This window comes from Schistocerca nitens, chromosome 3, assembly GCF_023898315.1.
Source record: "Schistocerca nitens isolate TAMUIC-IGC-003100 chromosome 3, iqSchNite1.1, whole genome shotgun sequence".
NCBI lineage: Eukaryota > Metazoa > Arthropoda > Insecta > Orthoptera > Acrididae > Schistocerca > Schistocerca nitens.
The window spans coordinates 507,595,710-507,617,449 of record NC_064616.1 but is presented as its reverse complement, the minus strand read 5'-3'; the positions used below and the strand labels follow the sequence as shown (position 1 = coordinate 507,617,449).

Sequence of the window (21,740 nt, the reverse complement as noted above, 5' to 3'; positions counted from 1 at the left end):
AAACTAGATAATGGGGGAAAGGTTTTGCCCCTAGACGACGGGCCTGACCCTCTTCCCAGGGGGTAGCCATGGAAGGGAAGGCCGAAGGGGCAAGAGAAGCAGCACTTGAGGAATCAGTACCACGCAGAGAGACGGCCGCAGAACGGCCAGAGTTTTGGACCCATATGCGTTTCATCTGCATAGCGTCCGCCCTGATACCACCCACTCCGATCAGGGGCTCTCTTCACGGGCGCCACCCAGCCACAGCAAGGGCTGTCTGGCACGGCGGCCATTGCTGGGAGTTCCGATGCTCCAGGATGACGAGCAACCACTCCAAGGCATGCATGAGGAGGTCACAGCTCAGGTATCAGAAGTGTGATCCCTGTGTGTTCAGGGGGCTCAACCAAAAGGGTACATAGCGACCCCACCACATGGGCTGGCTACCGTGCTGGCTATGCACCCTAGCATCAGACAACGACGTGAAAGAGAAGGTGGAATGTACTAGGAGGGCGCACGTCGGAGACACTAGGTAAGGTGCTCTTCCCCAAATGGCTCACACTACGGAAGAGAAATTTTGGAATGGAGGTCAAACCCCAGAGGGGGACCAAGGAATGCCAAAAGGAGGAGATAATTACGCAACAAAGCCGGAGTGTAAAACCAACAGAACCAGGAGGATAGCGGGGGCCAACATAAGCAAGGACACCAATAGAAGGAGAGGAGAGGGCGAGGGGAAAGGAGCATGGAGGGGAAAGGAGGGGAAGGGAAAGGAAATGCAGCCCGGGAGAGAAAGAAGGCTGCAATGGCTCGGGGCCCCGTGCTCGCCACGCACGTATCCACAAAAGAGTTGTGGACCCCCTGGGGGGCAATCTTAAATTATGGTGCAATACCTGTACACTACGCTCAGACGCGTTATGGTGACGCGGCGCTAATAGAAGTGAACTCCTTAAGTCCCAGCACACTTGCTTGCCTCTAGATGTCTAATGATACAGCGCTCATTTCGCCACAAGACTTTAGAAGGCTGTGCTTCGGTAGCTTGGTTGGTTGTTTAGGGTTGAGACCCAACAGCAACGTCATCAGTCCCTTGTTTCAAATGTGGTCCATTCATACAGTGTGACGTCTCAGAAAAGCTCAGAGAAGTCTGAACGATAAAAGAGAAAAGGATAAAAAACGTGGAAGTGCAGTCTTGTCAATTGTAAAGACAAAATGAGGTAAGTCGGCAAGAGAGCGACCCCAACGCTATGCTGGAGGCAGGAAATATCCCATCTCTGAAGCAGTAGAGGCAAGACCACCTGCGACTTAAAAGCGTTCAACAGCTAGAATGTAGAAGTGCGTATGGGGAAAAGGAGACTAACCAATCCCAAAAAATGATAAAAACAGAGTAAAAGGGGAAGAAAAAAAATTATCTTGGCCAGAGGGGAATCTCCAAACACATCTTACAGTGGGAGATGCCCCAACGCTCACCGCCCTGCCCCAACACCAGAGCGAGATTAAAAACCGTAAAACTGAGAATAAAACTACATTCCTGGAGGAAACTGAGAACCTGTTCGACTACCCGGGAATCTTCAGCCAACATTAGAAGTAAAGTTCAAAAGAGTCTGTACTTAGTACACAGAGCAAGAAAAAAAGGGCATTCCACCAAAATGTAGGCTACTCACTGGAAGGCTCCACAACCACAAAGGTGGGTGGCTCATTACGCAAAAGAAAACCATGGGTCAGCCTGGTATGGCCAATGCAAAGACGACAGTGTGGTAGAGTCCTTTCGGGAGAAGCGAAAGGAGGAACACCACAGGCCTGGTGTCACCTTAATCGCACGAAGTTTGTTAGACAGGGAGGTAGCCTCCCAAGACTTGGCCCATGATTGTGCGAAGTGAGATTTGATGTGAAGCCGTAAATCTGCTGCAGGAGGGGATACAGAGAATGGGGGTAAGCGGCTGCTCCCCTAGCCAAACGATCAGCATGCTCATTACCTGGGATACCCACATGGCCAGGAACCTAAAGGAAGTCAATGGAACAAGCAGCACGGTAAAGATCAGCGATATGGTCATGGATGGCAGAGACCAATGGATGGCGCGAGAAACACCGGTCAATAGCAAGAAGGCCACTCCGAGTCCGTACATAACAAAACGCAGTTGTGTTGGGACTGTTTAATAAAGGTAAGGGCCTGGGAAATTGCCATCAATTCCGCAGCAAACACTCCACATGTAGGTGGCAGCAGATTTTCCGTTCCAAAAGAGGACATAAAGGCATACCCCACATGATGAGCAGATTTAGAGCCATCAGTGTAAAAAACAGCATCCCGAAACTCCCATAAAATTTGGAGGAAAAAGGAACGGAACACCACTGGGGAGATGGAATCTTTCGGAGCTCGGCGGAGATCCGTCCGAATTCAGAGCTGAGGAACTAACCAAGCGGGGTGGGGGAGGGGGGGGGTGAAACGGTTGAGACCGGACGAAGACGGAAGCTGAAAATCACGGCGATCAAGGTGGAGCCCAACCGGTAAACCCGCCCAAGGGCGGGAATCAGGTGGGCGACGTCCATGGTCTGGGAACAGGATGGATTAGGATGGATGAGTGGGATAGGAACGGACAGCGATTGCATAAGACACCAGGAGCTGGAATCGCCGAACAGAAAGGGGGAGGGGATCCCAAGCTTCAACCAGGGGACTATTAAGAGGGCTAGTAGGGAAGCCAGCAGTAGCCAAACTAATATGATGGTGGACTGGATCCAGCACACGCAGTGTGGAAGGAGCAGCCGAACCATAAACTTGACAACCATAGTCCAAGTGAGACAGAACAAAAGCACAATAAAGGCGGAGAAGGATGGAGCGGTCCCCACCCCAATAGGTGTGGGCAAGGAAGCTAAGAACATTAAGTTTACAGAAACATTCTACCTTCGGAAGTCTGATATGGGCAGCCAAGTGAGCTTGTTTTCGAAAAGAAGACCTAGGAAACGAAACTGTGGGACCACAGGCAATTGTTGTACATAGAGATAGAGCTCAGGATCAGGGTGGATCGTAGTACAGCGACAGAAGTGGACCACCCGCCATTTTAAAGGAGAGAATTGAAACCAGTGTGAGAGGGTCCATGCAGAGGTACGCCGTATAGCTCCCTGGAGCTGCCGCTCTGCAGATGCCAACGAGCAGGAAGTAACCCAAATGCAGAAATCATCCACATACAGGGCAGGGGCGACCAAGAGACCGACAGAGGCCATAAGTCCATCGATAGCAATGAGGAAAAGAAGGACACTCGAGACAGAACCCTGTGGGATGCTCGTCTCCTGGGTCAGTGGAGAACGGAAAACAGTACCAACCCAAACACTGAATGACCGATGGAACATGAACTGGCGGATAAAAATCTGGAGTGGGCCCCGAAGACCCCCCTGATGAAGTGTAAGTAAGATGTGATGGCACCAGGCCGTGTCATAGGCCCTGCAAAGGTCGAAAGCTACTAAAACCAAATGGCGGCGGTGGGAAAAGCCTGCCGCACTGTGGATTCCAATCCAAGTAAATGATCGGAAACCGTCCCTCTCGGAAGCCACACTGGGGAAGTTACAATAGATACCCAGATTCGAAGACCCAATTGAGCCAACGGGCTACCATCTGTTTAAGTAACTTGCAAACAACATTTGTCAGACTAATTGGCTGATAGCTGTCAACAAATAGGGGGTTCTTACCAGGGTTAAGGACAGGAACCACGATGCCATCCCTTCACTGAGAAGGAAGTCACCCTGGAGCCGAATACAGTTAAACACCTGGAGAAGACGTTGCCGTTGTGGAGCACTGAAATTTGGAAGCAGTTCGTTATTAATCTAGTCTGGGCCAGGGGCTGTATCATAAGAAAGTGTGGAAAGATACTCCCATTCAGTAAAAGGTTGGTTGTAAAATTCTGACGAAGGGTAAAATGAAAAACCTAAGCTTTTGCCTGCTGTTTCCAGTGAAGGAAAGCAGCCAGTTAAGAGAATGATGCCAATGCCATTGCAAAATGGGTCACAAGATGTTCTGCAAGAATGAACGGGTCCGTAGAAAGGCCATCTGGGAGGTGAAGGCCTGGCAGGGTGGACTGCCTATGGCAACCTTGGAGAGAGAGAGAGAGAGAGAGAGAGAGAGAGAGAGAGAGAGAGAGAGAGAGCGCGAAGTGTAACCCACACCCGTGACATAGGGACAGTAGAACCGAGGGAAGTAACAAAGTGTTCCCAACATATCCGTCTGCTCTGTTTGATTAAATAAGGGGCTTTAGCGCGAAGGCGTTTAAAGGTAATAAGGTTGGCAACGGATGGGTGCCTCTTCAGGTGTTGCAAACACCAACGGCGATCACAGATGGCAATGGCCGTACTACACCATGGGACTTGCCAGTGGCGAAATGGTCCAGACGAGCGCGGTACAGCAAGGCTAGCAGCGCGAACAATCGGGTCAGACACGTCACATAGGATGTCATCAATACAACTCGACAAAAAGGGGGGAGGAAACACGACTTCTGCAGTGTATACAGTCCAATAGGCGCGTTGGAAAGACCAACGACGTAACCTGTCCATCGGGGAGCGGGAAGGAAGCGAGAGAATCAACAGGAAATGGTCACCATCACGAAGGTAGTCGTATGGCGACCAGTGTAAAGAAGGGAGAAGGGAGGGAGAGGAAAGAAAGATCAATGGCATAAAAGGTACAATGACCGGCACTGAAATGAGTGGAGGAGCCATTATTAAGAAGGCTCAAGTTATGGTTTGCAATAAACTTATCTATGAGAAGACCTCGTCTAGATGGAAATACACCGCCCCACAAGGGATGAGCATTAAAATCCTCGAGAAGGAGGAAGGGAGGAGGAAGTTGCTTAAGGGCAGTTAAGGCAGCAGGTGTAAGAGTCCTGTCAGGAGGGAGATAAAGATTGCAAACCGTGACCTCAGAGTCCAGGTGGACCCCAACAGCAACCACTTCCAATGTAGTTTGAAGAGGAATCCATGTGCTAGCAACGTCTGTATGGACCAACGTACGAAGCCCACCAGAAGCCCACAGGGGGCCGACCCGATTTCTACAAAAAACACGGTACCCACAGTGATCCGTAAAATGTGATTCCTGTAGAACCACACAAGCTGCAGAATAAGACGAAAAAATGGATTTCAATTCCGGAAGGTGACGGTAATATCCATTACAATTCCATTGGCTAACCACAGAACGATGATTCTAATGGGGTCGAACAGGCTAAATCCGATCATGCCGCCAGGTCACCACCCGTCACCGACAAGGTGGGGGCGACATCCAGGAACAACACGTCAGAATCTGGTTGTTAAGCCGCGGATGGGACCTCTGGTGACACCAGATGCTCCTTGTCCCGTGACTTATATTTCTTTTCTGTTTCATATCGAGGAGAGGTGTGTCGCATATAGGACCAGGTGCAGCTAGATCGTGAACAGACAGATCGGGCGATCTGGGGGCAGACAGACCGTGATTCTCGCGGTCGTCGCGTGGCAGACCTTTGACCTGGAAGGTGCCAGGAAGAGGTATCCCGTGAGGGACGCCCTTGACGAGCAGACGCCGAAGAAGTGGGACACTTCTGCGGCTGGGGATGGGCAGCAGTGCCTGGAGGAGAAGGTGTGGGAGGTGCAGGGGAGGGGGGGTGGGGAGGAGAGTGGTCTGGGCCTGGGGTAAGGATTTAACTGAAGCATAACTAGACGTTACGACACAGGGTGAAGACGTGCATACTTCTTAGGAGCCTCAGTGTAGTTTGAAAGATCAAGGGACTTAAACTCTTATCTTCTTTTCCTTCTTATATATTGGGCAATCTGGTGAACGTGGAGAATGACTACCATGACAATTAACACACAGGGGTTGACGTCTGCAGTCACCACAGAGGGGCCTGCAAACAACAGGAAGACGTGTGTCCAGAACGGAAGCACCTGAAACATCTCATAGGAGGTGGGATGTATGGCTTCACATCACATCGATAAATCATATTTTCTCAGGGAGGGTATCCCCTTCAAAGGCCAGGATAGACACCAGTTTCAATGCTATTGACCTCTGGACCCTTCTGAACACGCTGAAGGAAGTGAACACCCCGCAATCCGAAATTGTTCCGAAGTTCCTCATCAGTTTGAAGGATGAGGTCCCTGTGAAAAATCACACCTTGAACCACATTTAGAGACTGGTGGGGGGGGTAATGGACACATGAATTGTGCTAAGATGGGTACAGGCACTAAGGGCCACAGACTGGGCAGCAACGAACCCAACCGCATCTTGCTCAGGGAGTTCACTTCGCCAAACTTGTCTTCAATATGTTCCATGAAGAATGAAGGTTTGGTATTTGTGAAAGTATTCCCGTCAGTCCAGGTGCAAACCACATAGCGGGGAAAGGTTTCGCCCTTGCTGACGGGCCTGAGCCTCCTCCCAGGGGCTAGCCATGGAAGGGAAGGAGGAAGGGGCAGGAGAAGCAGCGCTAAAAGAATCAGTTGCCCACAAAGAGTCAGCCGCAGAAAAACGGCCAGAGTTCTGGACCTGTATGCATTTCATTTGCATAGCATCCGCCGCGATACCACCCACTGATCAGGGGCTCTCCTCACAGGCGCCACCCAGCCACAGCAAGGGCCGTCTGGCACAGCAGCCATTGCCGGGAGTTCCAATGCTCCAGGGTGACAAGCAACAACTCCTAGGCTTATATGAGGTCAGGTACCGGAAGTGTGACCCTTTGTGTTCAGGGGGCTCAACCAAAAGGGTACATAGCGACCTCACCACATGGGCTGGCTACTGTGTTGGCTATGCACCCTAGCATCAGACAACGATGTGAAAAACCGTGGAATGAACAATGAGGGCACACATCAAAGACACTAGGTAAGGTGCTCTTCCCCAAATGGCCCATACTACTGAAGAGAAATTTAGTAACGGAGGATTAACACCGGAGGGGACCAGGGAATGCCAGAAGGATGAGGTGATTATGCAACGAAACTAAATTGCAATACCAACATAACCAGGAGGATAGTGAAGCCAAAGTAAGCAAGGATACCAGGAGAGGGATTGGAGAGAGCGAAGGGGAAGGAGCAAGGAGAGGAAGGGCAAGGAAATGCAGCCCTGGAAAGAAGGAAGGGTGCAATAGCTCGGGGCCCCATGCTCGCCATGTACGTACTCTACAAAGAACCGCGAGCACCCTGGGGGCCCTCATCAGTGATCATTGATTTAGCATCTGCTACCTCTGATGACACTTTAGGACATTCTAGTAGCCTTTTTGAGATCCTAGACTCCATCCTGGGAATCTGGAGACCCTACTGGAGACAAGTGGTGGTGGTGGGGGAATTGAGAGCCAATAACTGAGCTACAGGCCACAGATTCATTCATTAGCTGGCACTGGGCCGCTTATCGGTGGCGTTCTGGGAGGGAGATGTTCTGGCTACGTGCCGGAAGTATTTCCCGAAGACACTAATGCAAACTACCGGAGACGGCAGTTTGCCTACTTGTTTATAAAAAGTTTCAGTCAATGGCACCTGATACTTTCGCATAATCCGACATCAACAGGATGTAAGGATTCCCGTTTTGGCATGCCTCACTGTACAAGCTGTCATTGGATTTTCCCTGTATTTTCGTTGTTAAACTCTGAGAAAACGAATGATTGTTGAGGATGGTATTCTGTGCAATTTAAATACCAATTTTCAGAAAGACTACTTTCGTGGAGCGATCGGAGTTACCAAATTTAGGATCGTTGTGCAGCAGGATGGGTACGTCATTTCATCTGCAGCACCTAATGGGAGATGTGTTTCACGCCAGCTGTAGGACCTAACTTTCTGGGAGGAGATTCCCTTTAATGGTTAGAGGACCTGTATTATCTTTGGGACCTTTAAGGCGTGAAAAAATGTATTCTTAACTGCTTAAGATTTTAACGAAGCGCGTCGTCTTTAGTACCAAGTCTCAGTGAAAGATCATTCACTTTTCCATTTTTCGAGTCTACTGTGAGGGCTACTATCATTTATGGTTTTATGCCAGCCAGACGTTCACCTGTTTGGTTATCTGTAGAGTGCAGCTGAATATGATCAACAGTGATCTTTTGCGCTTTTTCCTTGAGGAAATTTAATCTTCATTATGTTCCACATAACTATCAGAGTTTAAGTACTCCGCCATTAGTTGAAGTACACACTAAGTATCTGATGAATTGTTCCGCTCCTCGATGTTTCATTTTTCCCTCTTCCACGGGAGAGCCAGGGTAGGGAAAGCTGTGAGGTTTTAATCGACCGCTTTGAATAATTAGCGTCTTGAGACGATCGGTACTGCAATTTTTGTTAATTAAGGCGTTTCATGTGCGGAATGTCCATCCTGTTGTCGCCTATCAAGATGTCGCCCCCACGAAGCCGCAGCACCGTTTGTCTGGCATGCGCCCGTTGCCGCCAGTCCTGATGCCGCAAGGGAGACAGGGGGAGCTACCGGCTCAACCGTAATATATGGCGTCTGCCCCAAGTGGGCTCTACCAAAATACCCGTAGCGACCGTACCATGCCGGATGGGCTACTGCGTTTATTTTGACCACATGTGAGACTACGCAATAGTTGTGTGGGGCATTTTGGAGACCATGTGCTTTCGAATGACGGGAAGTAATTACTGCAGCCTTCCCGATTACGCTTACTGGGTTTAGAACAAATGTAGCTATGTACTGAATTTTATAGTGTACGCTGCCGTGTCACATCAAAATTTCACAAAACCGTTAGTATTTCACGAAACAAAAATTTAGGTTCCTAGCGGTTCTGTTTGCTATCTTTATACGTTCGCAACACTGCTAGTTTTGCACTATCTGTAAATTGTCTGTTCCGTTTCATTTCGCTTTAGTGCAATGCTTTGTTTACAGTCTGCTGCAGAAGTACTCGCAATGAATACGAACAGTGGCGCACCAAGAAATGCGAGAGAAGAAAATTCGAAGGTAACTTAAGTAGTTAATACCGAATTGATACGCCACAATAGGAAGTGGTACATATTAGAAACATGTTATTTAAACGCACATCGCGAAAGGCAAATTCAAGTTATGTCCGACTGGTGGAAGAGAGAAAAAAATGGTTCAAATGGCTCTGAGCACTATGGGACTTAACATCTATGGTCATCAGTCCCGTAGAACTTGTAACTACTTAAACGTAACTAACCTAAGGACATCACACACATCCATGCTCGAGGCAAGATTCGAACCTGCGACCGTAGCAGTCGCGCGGCTCCGGACTGAGCGCCTAGAACCGCTAGACCATCGCGACCGGCTGGAAGAGAGACGCAAGGCGGTATGTGTCGAGCGTGTCAGGTCGATGACCCTGTACAGATGAAGGATAGGCATTCAGCAGAAAAACGGACAAAACCGAAGCAAGCGTGACAAGCGTCTGCGTTTGTTTCTTGCAACATGTCTTACGACCTATCATTCGTAAGAACACACAGAGGGGACAGACGCAGCACTTAACAGCTTGCTAACTGCAGATAGAATTACGAAGAGATTTTATGATTATGAACTTTCGCTCCGTAGCCTCACGCTAGATCTTTTTAAGTACTCCAGCTCTCATCACGAGCTTACTGGGATCGACGGTATTCACAATAGAAGCGCTATTCCACGATTAGAATACTGTAGTTGATCTATGAATCAACTTACAGGAACGATTCAGATTTTTATGGGAAAGGTGAGTTTTGGTGAATGTGTACGAACACATTTACCATTGAAGCAAAACTTACTGAAAGGAGTAAGAGGAAGCTCTAAGATAAAATGCAGCAGGAAGGAGAGTGTTCGCATCATTTTGTGATATGACTGATTCGGAATTTTCCGCATGTATTTCAATATTTGGGCACTTCTCTTTTATATCATTCCCCTGTTTATACCTAAGATCCAACATTACGTGTTCAACTAAATTATACAGAGAAACCTTAATTATCTAAAATTTGGTTTTATTTTATTAAATTTCATGTGCGTAAGTTAATAGGCCCAGAATCTCTGCTATCATGTCATACATACGTGGTAAAAATTCATCGCATATTGGATTAAATATTACCCGACCGAATCATTTTGGAATATTTTGTTCATTATTTAATGTATATTCATGTCCAGAGTTGTCCAAAACACTGGAAAATTTATAAAATTTTCTGCATCAACTAAGTGCGTGAAAGTTTATTTTTACAACATACAAAGCCGAAGAAGAACGCGTGTCAGACATCTGAGTGAGCGCCGTCTTTCCCAGTGGATCAGCACTACAGGAAAATATTCTAGAATTTAGGTCAAACCCATGAAGGAACAAAATCACTTCAGCCGAAAAGTAAATGACAACATCAACGAAGGAAAGCAGAGCCTAGGGAAACGGAGCCAATGTCAAAGACTGCCATCCAGAGGAAGTAGGTAGTAAGGACAGTCAAAGACTGCGCCAAGAGTAAGCAGGTAGGTTCTGTAATAGCTTAGGGTCTCTTGCACGCTACCGAAGTAGCCACGAGAGAGTTTAGACCGCCGAGGTGGTGAGTGGCTGGTTTTGTCGAAGGATCAACTGATTTATGGAAGTTCCCATGTGGCTTTTCGACAGTGCCTCCCATTCAAGCTGGCAGAACGTCAGGCAAATTCAATTAGAGATTCAGAGACAGTAGCAAACTGAATTTCATTAGGACCGGGCACACCAATAAAGCTTAGAGACTTCCCCATCAGGTGCACACAGACACTGACTTCAGTTAAAGAAGTGAAAGCCATACTGACTGGCTAGATTTAACATGTTAGAATGTTTAATTTTACGTACTATTACTCATGGATGTCTACAAATGTAAAGTACGAGCATATTTGTTAGATACAGGTGCTACTGTAAGATTTAATTGAAAGTAGCCCTGGGACAGTTCATTTGCACGTGATACCTCATTTTAATGTGTTAATTTGATATGACATTTACTACATGGTTTCATTTCATGGCATGTTTCACCAAGCTCTTAACATTACTTTCCCCATTCGGTCTAGACAGTCTAACATACGCAGATTTATAAAAGCTGTACCTCATTTTCCATTGAAGAAATTTGCATACATTTGGGCGTCCGAGTTGTCAGCGTCACGTGCAACGTAAATTCAGCACCACACAAGCTGGAAGGTAATGGGATTGTAAGAGGACCAGGCAGCCGTTTGAGATGTATATACGATTAAACAAGCGAGTTTTTGTAACCAAAGATTCTCGGCAAATGATACTTAACATTACATGGATTGTTTTATTCTCTTAACTGAGGTGTTTAAGTGAAGATCCTATGGAGTGGTTTAATGCATTCCAGAGATCTTCGGAACATGCGCGATTAGCATGTTCCTCTTGTTTACGAGGAATGTTTTTCCCTTTTGTTTTTTTCCTTCCCGTGTCGTTACAAATGCTTCCAGTGAGTCATTGCTCCACTTACTCTCCATCGGGTTCTCGTAAGTAGCGAGTTTTACTGTAACCACCTCAATTTTAAAACCGCAATGACTACAGCAATGGGAAGTGTTAGTGAGGCTTAAAGCGTTAGAAATCAGTAAACTTAATATTTTTCGCATCCGTACTAGAAATTAGTATTTACTGAATTTAACTGTTACGAACAGTTTAATTTGCACCTTCCTGTGGGTGTAATTAACCGTTTAAGAAATTTAGTGTTTTGTACAGCTTCTAGAGTTTATGTACTTTTACTGTATATCACCTACACTTAAGTCATGTATTAAGAGACCAACACTAACGTAGCACTCACCTCAGAGTGAAAACATGAAAGCGTAATGTTGCAGAGAGGCTTCATAGCGATTAAACACCACCGAATCCGGTAAGTATACCCGAGTTGCTCTTCTATGAAGGCAGAACGGGCTCGTGATAGCGAACGCCGGAATGTGTTGGCTAATGGAAACTGATTGACTCTTCGACTTTCAATGTAGACATCCATTTCTGTGACGTACGTGTCACTCATCGGAAAAGCATATGGAATTTTAAAGAGACCCGTTACGAATATCTGCAACTACATTAATTTATTTCACGTAGAACGAGACGAGTTATCAAAGTCTTTAGCTTTCGTTGTGTACATTTCTACTTCCATGACACCATCGCGCCTCCTGCAATACCGCCCCTCACCTTATGGATTAAACTTCCCAGTCCTTGGAATTAACTGTATGGAGGAGCCTTTACTTATTTCCCAAGATCTGGCCAACATATGCCTTTTCGTCCATGCCAGCTGCGTTCGTGTTGCAACGGTACGGCGGCAGGTTAAAGTGTGGCCCAGTACGTTCTTAGTTCGACCAGTAGGTAAGTCAACGTTATGTTTCTTTGCACTAGAGCATACAGCTAAGCCTTTATTACGGTGCCATAGCGTTCTACCGTTTGCAGAATCCTTCCGTCCGATACCCTTGAGCAATGTAGTACTTTTATTTTGTCCGACAGCACTAGTGATACGCGTTGTCTACGCCAGACTTGCGTGCAAGATTTGGCATTGAGTATTGTGCCCACCACTAGCTGTCCACGCCTAACAAACCCATGTTTCGATTCAACACTTGCCCCTATCTGTCGCAAGCACGCCCTCACGCCCTAAGACTCTGCACCTTTGAAGATTTGTCGCATGTTAGGATGCTTTCAGTTCTCGGCTTAAGGTAAATCTAATCCGCTATGCCCAAAACGAGACATGACGGCTAGAGCATATCACCACGTTCTAGTAATTTGTTTCTCATCCCTGCACGAATCCCATGGAGTTAAGTAAATTTGATCAACATGTGTTATCCCAAAGCAATTGATCTCACACAGCACTGGAAATGGTTCACAGCGTGTGAACTATTTTCCTTTTCTACAGAACTAATGGAAATCAGTCTTGTTATAGTATACGACATTACTGCAGCACAATTTACAGTACGAATTGTATTGTGACATCTTTTCTTCCCGAGAGTCCCTGACTCTTCACCAGGATGAGCTTGCATCGTTCTTAATTCTGTCGGGACTCTAAACTCATATCGGTTTAAGTGGCAACTTTACTTGCCTGAGCTATAGGTTGTTCATGGTTTTCCATCTCCATACACTAGCACATTGTGCGTTTTATTAGATTACTTAGTATTACGAACCTATAATTTAAGAGGTTGTGGGAGTTTAACTGATGGAGTGTCACGTATATCCATTTTAAATTAAGAAAACATGCGGAGCAAAGCTGAAAAGTTGAAAATACGAGGCATTCATTAACTGAAATAAACTGCGGAGTATCTTAGAACCTCTACAACCTTAGACCGAAAGAACATTTTCGACACCATTCTTCCCGCGTAGTACTAATGAAGGTCCACTAAAAATTGTAAGCAGATTTTTCTATAGTGTCCATGTTTCACCCATGAAATTACACTTACCAATTAAGTCCTGCGAATACGTTTTACGACTCATTTTATACTACGTGAGAGTACTTATCCAACACGCTCACCTGCGAGAATTTAGAGTGTTCGCAAACAAATCAGTCTTCCAATAAAGACAGCATTTAACTATTATCCGCTATTTACGTTTACATTGCTAGTGACTAAGTTATTTTAAGCACCTAATAGCAACCGAATTTGAGTTTCGATTAACTTACGTTCGTCCAGCGAATTTTGTAATAGTGAACTATTTTTTGTGCAGACGAGACTTCATGAACTTGATCTGCTCTTTAGACTAACTAAAGTTTTGGTAAAACTGGATGCTTAGGGCGACAACTAGAACTGGGGCAGTAAGACTGATTTCGAGGAAACGTCGCTAAAGCGGTAGCATTGGCCGCGTTTTAAGTGGGTAGGGACAATAGTAGGTTCTATTAAGCCGAACTGCACGCCAACATTGCCAGTAGTACTACGTGTCTACCGAAGTTGTTTTACACTATTACGAAAGTTGAGACTAACCTGTACAACACATGCAACAGTGAGCCCAAACGCCAGTGAAATTTGAACTGTTGTTGGCTTGTATCCGTCGGACCAAGCCACAGTGGTGGAACCGCACCCAACGAGCACCAATATAAACGTTCCTAAGAACTCTGCCGCAAACTTCCGCAGTGTAGAACTGCGTTCTTTCACCTCGTGCACTCCTGCTGCTGCTGTTATTCCTGTAAAAAAGTTGAAAGTAAATTTATACTCATTTTACCATTACATGGCTTACGTTACAGTTATTTTGAGCTATTTTCCTAGTCGTATAGCTCAGATTAACAGGATATATGGTAATGTGAACTACGTCGTTAACAATAAAATCGAGAAGACTCATCTATGACCAAAACGAACCTTTATCCGTGATTTTAAAATTCTGCAAATATCCCGGGTTAGGTAATTCATGAGAAATTGAGCCGAGTGACCGGACGGATTGTTCAGGTACGTATACGGAGAAGTCATGTTGGTATTAACCCGTATCATCTGGCTGAGTACAGTTCAGTCTTCAAACTGCCGCTAACACTGACCCGTTGTCAGTTTGTACTAGGGCTCAAGGACCCGTCAGACACTGGAAACCTTCCTAAATTCGGTTCAAGCTATGCAGATTAAGTGCAGGGGACTTACTGGTGACTTCACAGAAATTTCAACCAACTTCATCCTAATCGAAATTAGTGTTTAACATTTCCCTACATCACAGTGCTGGTGTCGAGATATTTCACACCACATGTCATCAACTTGCTTAAGAGTTAGGAACTTTTCATGTTCCTACCTATGAATTTATTATTTGTATCTGTTCACTAGGCGTAGTGCGCTTTATTGACTACCAGCTTAAAATTTAACATATGAACGGATGAAACTAGTGACCGAGAGTCACGTGACTTTCACCATGAAAGTGATGAACATCCATCAGAAATTTTCCTCTATCTTATCTCACACCACCCCCCCCGCCCCCCCCCCCCACTTCCTTCGCTCTCGATAAGAAAAAAGGTAGCAGTAACATACGTCGCACAAGTTTCCTATTAGTAATATGTTAATACACCTAACATTTTCTTTCCACTACAAAACTACTACTAGTGCGGTTACATGCAACTTAACACCGACGTTATAAGATTACCAATAACCTGTATGCTGTGAACGTCTTTCCGCAGATTTGCTTAGTTATTCAGAACATTTTAAACTGAAAACCCACGAAGGTTCCTACCGCACACCGATTCAGCTTCAAATGCAGGCATCACGGCCGGTCTTGATCACAAACGAAGAAAGTAATCTCTTCGAGTCTAGTTTTCCCTATTATCAGTGAACCCTTAAAATTTAACTGGAAATACTATCTACTCGCTAGGCAATCACACTGCGAAAACTACGATAATGTTCAACAAAGAAGTTAATGCTAGTCATGAATGTTCTGGCTGACGTAGCCAGGCAGAGAGCTACGAAGACTTGCTACAAACATCAGTGCACCGATAAAGCAAAACTTTAAATAAAACGCTAAAACACGAACACCATGTGCAACCCACTACAAGGAAGAGTAGCCTCACTACAAGTCACCAAGAAAAGTAGAACCTGTAAACCGTTAGCTGGCGTATGGAATCCATAGTGAAACAAACAAACCATAGAACACAGACACTTTCTCAGAAACATCACGTAACAACCAGCAAGAACAAGAAAATAGACATTTAGCTCTCCATATTCAAACTCACTTTTTGTACTACAACATTCTTCTACAAACGGGGAGCACGGCATATTGAATTACACAAAAGTAAGCACGGTCCAACCAGTATCACTGCTCCACACCAACTACCCAAGCCATATGCTCCCGGCACTATTAGTATCGCACAAGAGTAAACACCAGCACGGCAAAGACAACCCACACCGTGCCAAGGGTCAGAATGTGGACCTCTCAACCTTTAGCTCGACTAACTCCATTAAATATATAACTTGCTCTTCACAAATACTCACTCAGCAAAGCTTTTTTATTGAAGAATACATAACATACAAGTATATTAACGTGTATAGTTTGAGCTTTGATTGAACTCGATAGAAAATAAAAATAAGTTCTCAAATCCACCAGTCGCTAGCGATCATGTTTACCTCGGGAAGTGAACCATAAAGTTAATTAATTTTTTGGTTAAGATCTGCATTGGTGATTTTAGTTCTGACAGGCCGGAACTAATAACGACGTACATGCGAAGGTCATCCTTGTCAGTAACAAATAAACTCGTTTCTTCGTAAATTTATGAATTGTATGAAACTTACTGTATACCCGCACAGGGGTCTCTTCCTGTTAAGGAAACGGATGACACTCCTATGAATTATTGACACTAATCAGCATTTTATGAATCTTTAATCTCTGTTCAAGATGGAGATCGCTAAAACGGACCGATTAAGATCACAGATACAATGTGGTGAAAATATGGTAACTGATTTTAATTTCGCTGGTAAGAAGAGAATAGGAGTGAAAGAAGATTTCCATAATCGATTACACACCAACGGCCAGTAACAAATAAGTTCTAGAAATAGACGGAGATTAACGTTAAACGCTACGTCAACGACGAGGTTGTTAGAGACAGAGTTGACCTCAGCTGTTTTGGGGAAAAAAAGGATGGTGCACAAACCCGGAGAAAATGGTATTATGGTGAAGGAAATCGGTCGTTTGTTTCCAAAGGAAGCGTCCCGGCTTTTATCTTAAGAATTAAGCTATTTAGGGAAACTACGGAAAAACTAAATCAGTATGGCTGATCAGGGCTTTTAATGACTGACCACCCGAACTGGAGTCCAGATTCGTAATAATACGACATCTACTTCCTTTTGGCGAGTTTTGGTTGTCCATCGAATGTCTCTGCATCCACACCCAAATCTACACTCCACCAGCCATGGCACTCTATGTTGCCGATAGTTCATAGAGTACTACAAACATTCCCCTTCCTCTCTGCTCCCTTTGCGGGTGATGTGCGGCAAGAAATATAGTAGGTGCCCCTCTTGATACGCTCGAATTCCTATAACTTCTCGTCGTAATGAATATGCGCAATATTAGTTGGCTGAAGTGATATAATTCATCTCTCGTATTGTAGGAGCTACAGATTTAGAGAGTAAAGCTGTCCACGATTCAAGGACCGTGTCTTGTACCGCCTCCTATTAAAGTTCATGTAGAATTTGTGACTAAACGAATCCATGACGCAGCGCAGTGATCTTCTTTCGATCTTCTATTTTCCCGTTAATCCAGTTCGTAAAGGTTCCAAATCGAGAGTCAATACTCAAGAATTAGGCGAACGAAGATTTTGTAAGTTACCTCGTTTATGAGAGAATTACATTTCCACTGAATTCCCTCACATCTGCATTACTCAGAGTTACATTATATAATCTTTATAGTTCGGCTCATGTAATCCTACATACTTGCAAGTGTAACTGACTACATTGACTGATGTCCGCAACTCGTGGTCTCGCGGTCGCATTCTCGCTTCTGGAGCACGGCGTCCCGGGTTCGATTCCCGGCGGGATCAGGGATTTTCACATGCCTCGAGGTGACTGGGTGTTTTTGCTGTCATCGTCATTCATGAAAGTGACGAGTTTGAACTGCGCAAAGGTTGGGAATTTGAACGGGCGCTAATAACCCCCCACAAACCAAACATCATCATCATAATCCATTGACTGATCACAGATCGTGTAATCAAATGCAACGTGTTTTTACGTCTCTTTACCCATATTAAATTTTATTTTATTTTATTTATTTATTTAGCATAGTCCACTTTCTTGATTTCAGCAATTGTCTGCTACATACAGAATTACATGTGCGTGAATTTTGATAATTATCTACTCATTTTTCATCCTTTTTTTCTGAACATGAATTAACTTTACATTGTCTATATGCTGTTTTTCCTTGTCTTTATTTTTTCTGCTACTTTCAAGTAATATTTAGTTGGCTACCAATCATTTTCCTATGGCACCTCGGTCCACATTCAGTCGGGTCTTCAGTGTAGTAGAAGGAGAGTCATATACAGGGTGTTACAAAAAGGTACGACCAAACTTTCAGGAAACATTCCTCACACATAAATAAAGAAAAGATGTTATGTGGACATGTGTCCGGAAACGCTTAATTTCCATGTTAGAGCTCATTTTAGTTTCGTCAGTATGTACTGTACTTCCTCGATTCACCGCCAGTTGGCCCAATTGAAGGAAGGTAATGTTGACTTCGGTGCTTGTGTTGACATGCGACTCATTGCTCTACAGTACTAGCATCAAGCACATCAGTACGTAGCATCAACAGGTTAGTGTTCATCACGAACGTGGTTTTGCAGTCAGTGCAATGTTTACAAATGCGGAGTTGGCAGATGCCCATTTGATGTATGGATTAGAACGGGGCAATAGCCGTGGCGCGGTACGTTTGTATCGAGACAGATTTCCAGAACGAAGGTGTCCCGACAGGAAGACGTTCGAAGCAATTGATCGGCGTCTTAGGGAGCACGGAACATTCCAGCCTATGACTCGTGACTGGGGAAGACGTAGAACGACGAGGACACCTGCAATGGACGAGGCAATTCTTCGTGCATTTGACGATAACCCTAATGTCAGCGTCAGAGAAGTTGCTGCTGTACAAGGTAACGTTGACCACGTCACTATATGGAGAGTGCTACGGGAGAACCAGTTGTTTCCGTACAATGTACAGCGTGTGCAGGCCCTATCAGCAGCTGATTGGCCTCCACGGGTACACTTCTGCGAATGGTTCATCCAACAATGTGTCAATCCTCATTTCAGTGCAAATGTTCTCTTTACGGATGAGGCTTCATTCCAACGTGATCAAATTGTAAATTTTCACAATCAACATGTGTGGGCTGACGAGAATCCGCACGCAATTGTGCAATCACGTCATCAACACAGATTTTCTGTGAACGTTTGGGCAGGCATTGTTGGTGATGTATTGATTGGGCCCCATGTTCTTCCATCTACGCTCAATGGAGCACGTTATCATGATTTCATACGGGGTACTCTACCTGTGCTGCTAGAACATGTGCCTTTACAAGTACGACACAACATGTGGCTCATGCACGATGGAGCTCCTGCACATTTCAGTCGAAGTGTTCGTACGCTTCTCAACAACAGATTCGGTGACCGATGGATTGGTAGAGGCAGATCAATTCCATGGCCTCCACGCTCTCCTGACCTCAGCCCTCTTGACTTTCATTTATGGGGGCATTTGAAAGCTGTTGTCTACGCAACCCCGGTACCAAATGTAGAGACTCTTCGTGCTCGTATTGTGGACGGCTGTGTTACAATACGCCATTCTCCAGGGCTGCATCAGCGCATCAGGGATTCCATGCGACGGAGGGTGGATGCATGTATCCTCGCTAACGGAGGACATTTTGAACATTTCCTGTAACAAAGTGTTTGAAGTCACGCTGGTACGTTCTGTTGCTGTGTGTTTCCATTCCATGATTAATGTGATTTGAAGAGAAGTAATAAAATGAGCTCCAACATGAAAGTAAGCGTTTCCGGACACATGTCCACATAACATTTTTTCTTTCTTTGTGTGTGAGGAATGTTTCCTGAAAGTTTGGCCGTACCTTTTTGTAACACCCTGTATAAAGAGACTTCAAATTACATTGACTAATTTACAGTCATTATTATAGCTACTACTATTACTACTCTTATAACACCATATACTACCGCTACAATAACAGACTATGTAACTGTTACAATCACAAAAAGCCGCCACCTGGGTTATTCAGCAAATGCTACTATTACTGAAAATTATGTTACTATTACTAATACAAATATTCCAGTATTGCTATTGTGGTTACAAATTATCACTATTTGTCCTTAGTGTACTCTAAGATGGACACACATACAATTAACTACTATCGAAATGAATCAACTTTCTGTCTACGCGCCGTACCAGATCCGCCATCATGTCGAGTCCAACAATATTTTGCTGCCTCCAGACAGCATGGTGACGGATGAGCGCGTATCACTTTCACTGATTCCTCTCGGTCTTCTTATGTACGTTTGTCACCATCTCCCTTCACTGATCCCATTACTGGACCACGTCATCGTAGAGCTATCGAGCTTCGTTCACGTTCCTTAGGATCGTATACAGGCCTTAATCGCTTCTGCTGTGGTTTCTGTTGGCTACACTTACGCCATGCTTTTTCTGAGACAGTATCAGCTATAAGATTTAAGATACTGAAGTCCTCTTTTACTCTAATTATGTCATAAGCACTTTTACCTCTTCAAGCCTGCCTAGCAGTCCTTGGTATGTCTTCAACTAGGGGACAGTCCCATAGGACATGAACTGGTGTGCACATTTCGCCACAGTCACAGCTGGTCGTTGCCCTTTTACCATTTGAAGGGCTTATTTCAATAGTAGTACAAGTCTATTTTCGTTCATTCTGAGATACAGAGTCCTAAAGTTAAAAGTTATGGTATCTCAACTGCAGATTTTTTAGCGCTCTTTTAACTTTAGGACTCTGTATCTCAGAATGAACAAAAATAGACTTGTACCACTATTGAAATAAGCCCTTCATTTCTATTCAGATATTTAGGACATGGCACATGTCCGCTAATCTAGCGGACCAGTCCCCTACTTGGCTCAAAATACGTCTTCCGACGCTTTTCAGTTACATAAGGAAGAAACTGAAAAGTGCTCCTTCCTGTGTCTGATGAATTACTTTTCTGGTGCCATTCGGGAAATGTCAAATTCTTCATTTCTCTTGGAGTTGTTGCCGGTTTCCCGGGAATTCTGTGTATTTTTTCGTATTGTTTCTTCATCAGCCAATAGATGGCAGCTTTTTTTGTTATTTGCATGTCCAGAGGACAAATGCCCATTAATATAGTTAGCACATCTTTGGTGCTGAAGGCCCCGCAGCATCGAAGCAGAAGTTCTTGCTGTACTTTTCTTACTGCAGCGTCAGGTCTGACCAGTCGTAACCTATGCGCCCAAACACTGGCACCATATCCCACAACTTCAGTTCATACAATCTCTTGGTACAGTCTAATTACACTCAGAGGCTAACGGAACCTCCTTTGTCTCAAGTTAATAATTTCATTCATTATAAAATTTCCTTTCCTCGTTACAATTTCTAAGTGGGCATTCAATGTCCAGCGTTCGTCCAAGTTTACACCTAAATACCGACTGACGGTACACTTTTGAATTACCTCCTGATTTATTTTGGTCAATAGATCCCTAATAAGTCGTCCTCTAAGTAACATATATGTCGATTTTTGTGAAGCTACCTTGAGTTGCACCTGTCAGCACCACTCACGCAGGATCCCGAGAAGTTTGTCATATTTATTTTCTATCGTATCTCGACTGTTGGCGTGCACTAAAAGTAACAAATCCTCAGAACATGCAACAACTCCTAACAATTCCGACTGCATTGTAATCTATCGAATAGTGGTTCTAAGTTAACGTCCGAGCAATCGTCACCTCGAATAGAGCCCTGAGCACGTCCTTTCGTGATGAGTTTGGTAACTGTAGCTGTGGGACTTGACAGCGTCACATATCGGTCTTTGCAATAATCCAGTAGGCGGTTGTGTAAAATTCTTGGGCAGCCCGTTTTCCTTAATCTTTTAAAGAATGAAGTGTACCATAAGCTGTAAAATGTCCCAGATATGTCTATCATCATACCTATTACATATTTTGTGTCTGTAGCTTAAACTAATTTTTTCCCCTCCTTAATTGCATCCTCAGTACGTTTACCCTTCGTGAATCCATATTGCGCGTTAGTTAACCCCGTTAGAATCCTGTGGCATTTTAATCTATTGGTTAGTGCTTTCCCAAAATCTTACATAGTAGATATAGTAGGTAAATCGACCGGAATGTTTTGGGAATTAGGGGATATCTATCTTCTCCTTTTTTATAATGACTGCTTCTGTCATTTTCCAACATTTTGAAAAGCGCCCCTGGATAATGGATTCATTAATTAGTCTGCTCATGTAAGGAACTACATAAGGACTT

The 21,740-nt window shown here is 44.7% G+C and overlaps 2 protein-coding genes across 2 annotated transcripts in view; one reads left to right on the top strand and one right to left on the bottom strand.

Annotated features, from left to right (window-relative positions):
• Positions 1-15,532, bottom strand: part of LOC126249311 (aquaporin AQPAe.a-like) — a 52,556-nt gene extending 37,024 nt beyond the window's left edge. The window contains exons 1-2 of the mRNA XM_049950965.1: positions 15,490-15,532; positions 13,775-13,974 (exon numbers count right to left, since the gene is read on the bottom strand). Coding sequence (XP_049806922.1) covers positions 13,775-13,974; positions 15,490-15,532 — 243 coding nt within the window. The remainder of the gene's footprint in view (positions 1-13,774; positions 13,975-15,489) is intronic.
• Positions 15,533-16,148: 616 nt separating this feature from the next.
• Positions 16,149-21,740, top strand: part of LOC126249310 (aquaporin AQPAe.a-like) — a 76,776-nt gene continuing 71,184 nt past the window's right edge. The window contains exon 1 of the mRNA XM_049950964.1: positions 16,149-16,227. Coding sequence (XP_049806921.1) covers positions 16,149-16,227 — 79 coding nt within the window. The remainder of the gene's footprint in view (positions 16,228-21,740) is intronic.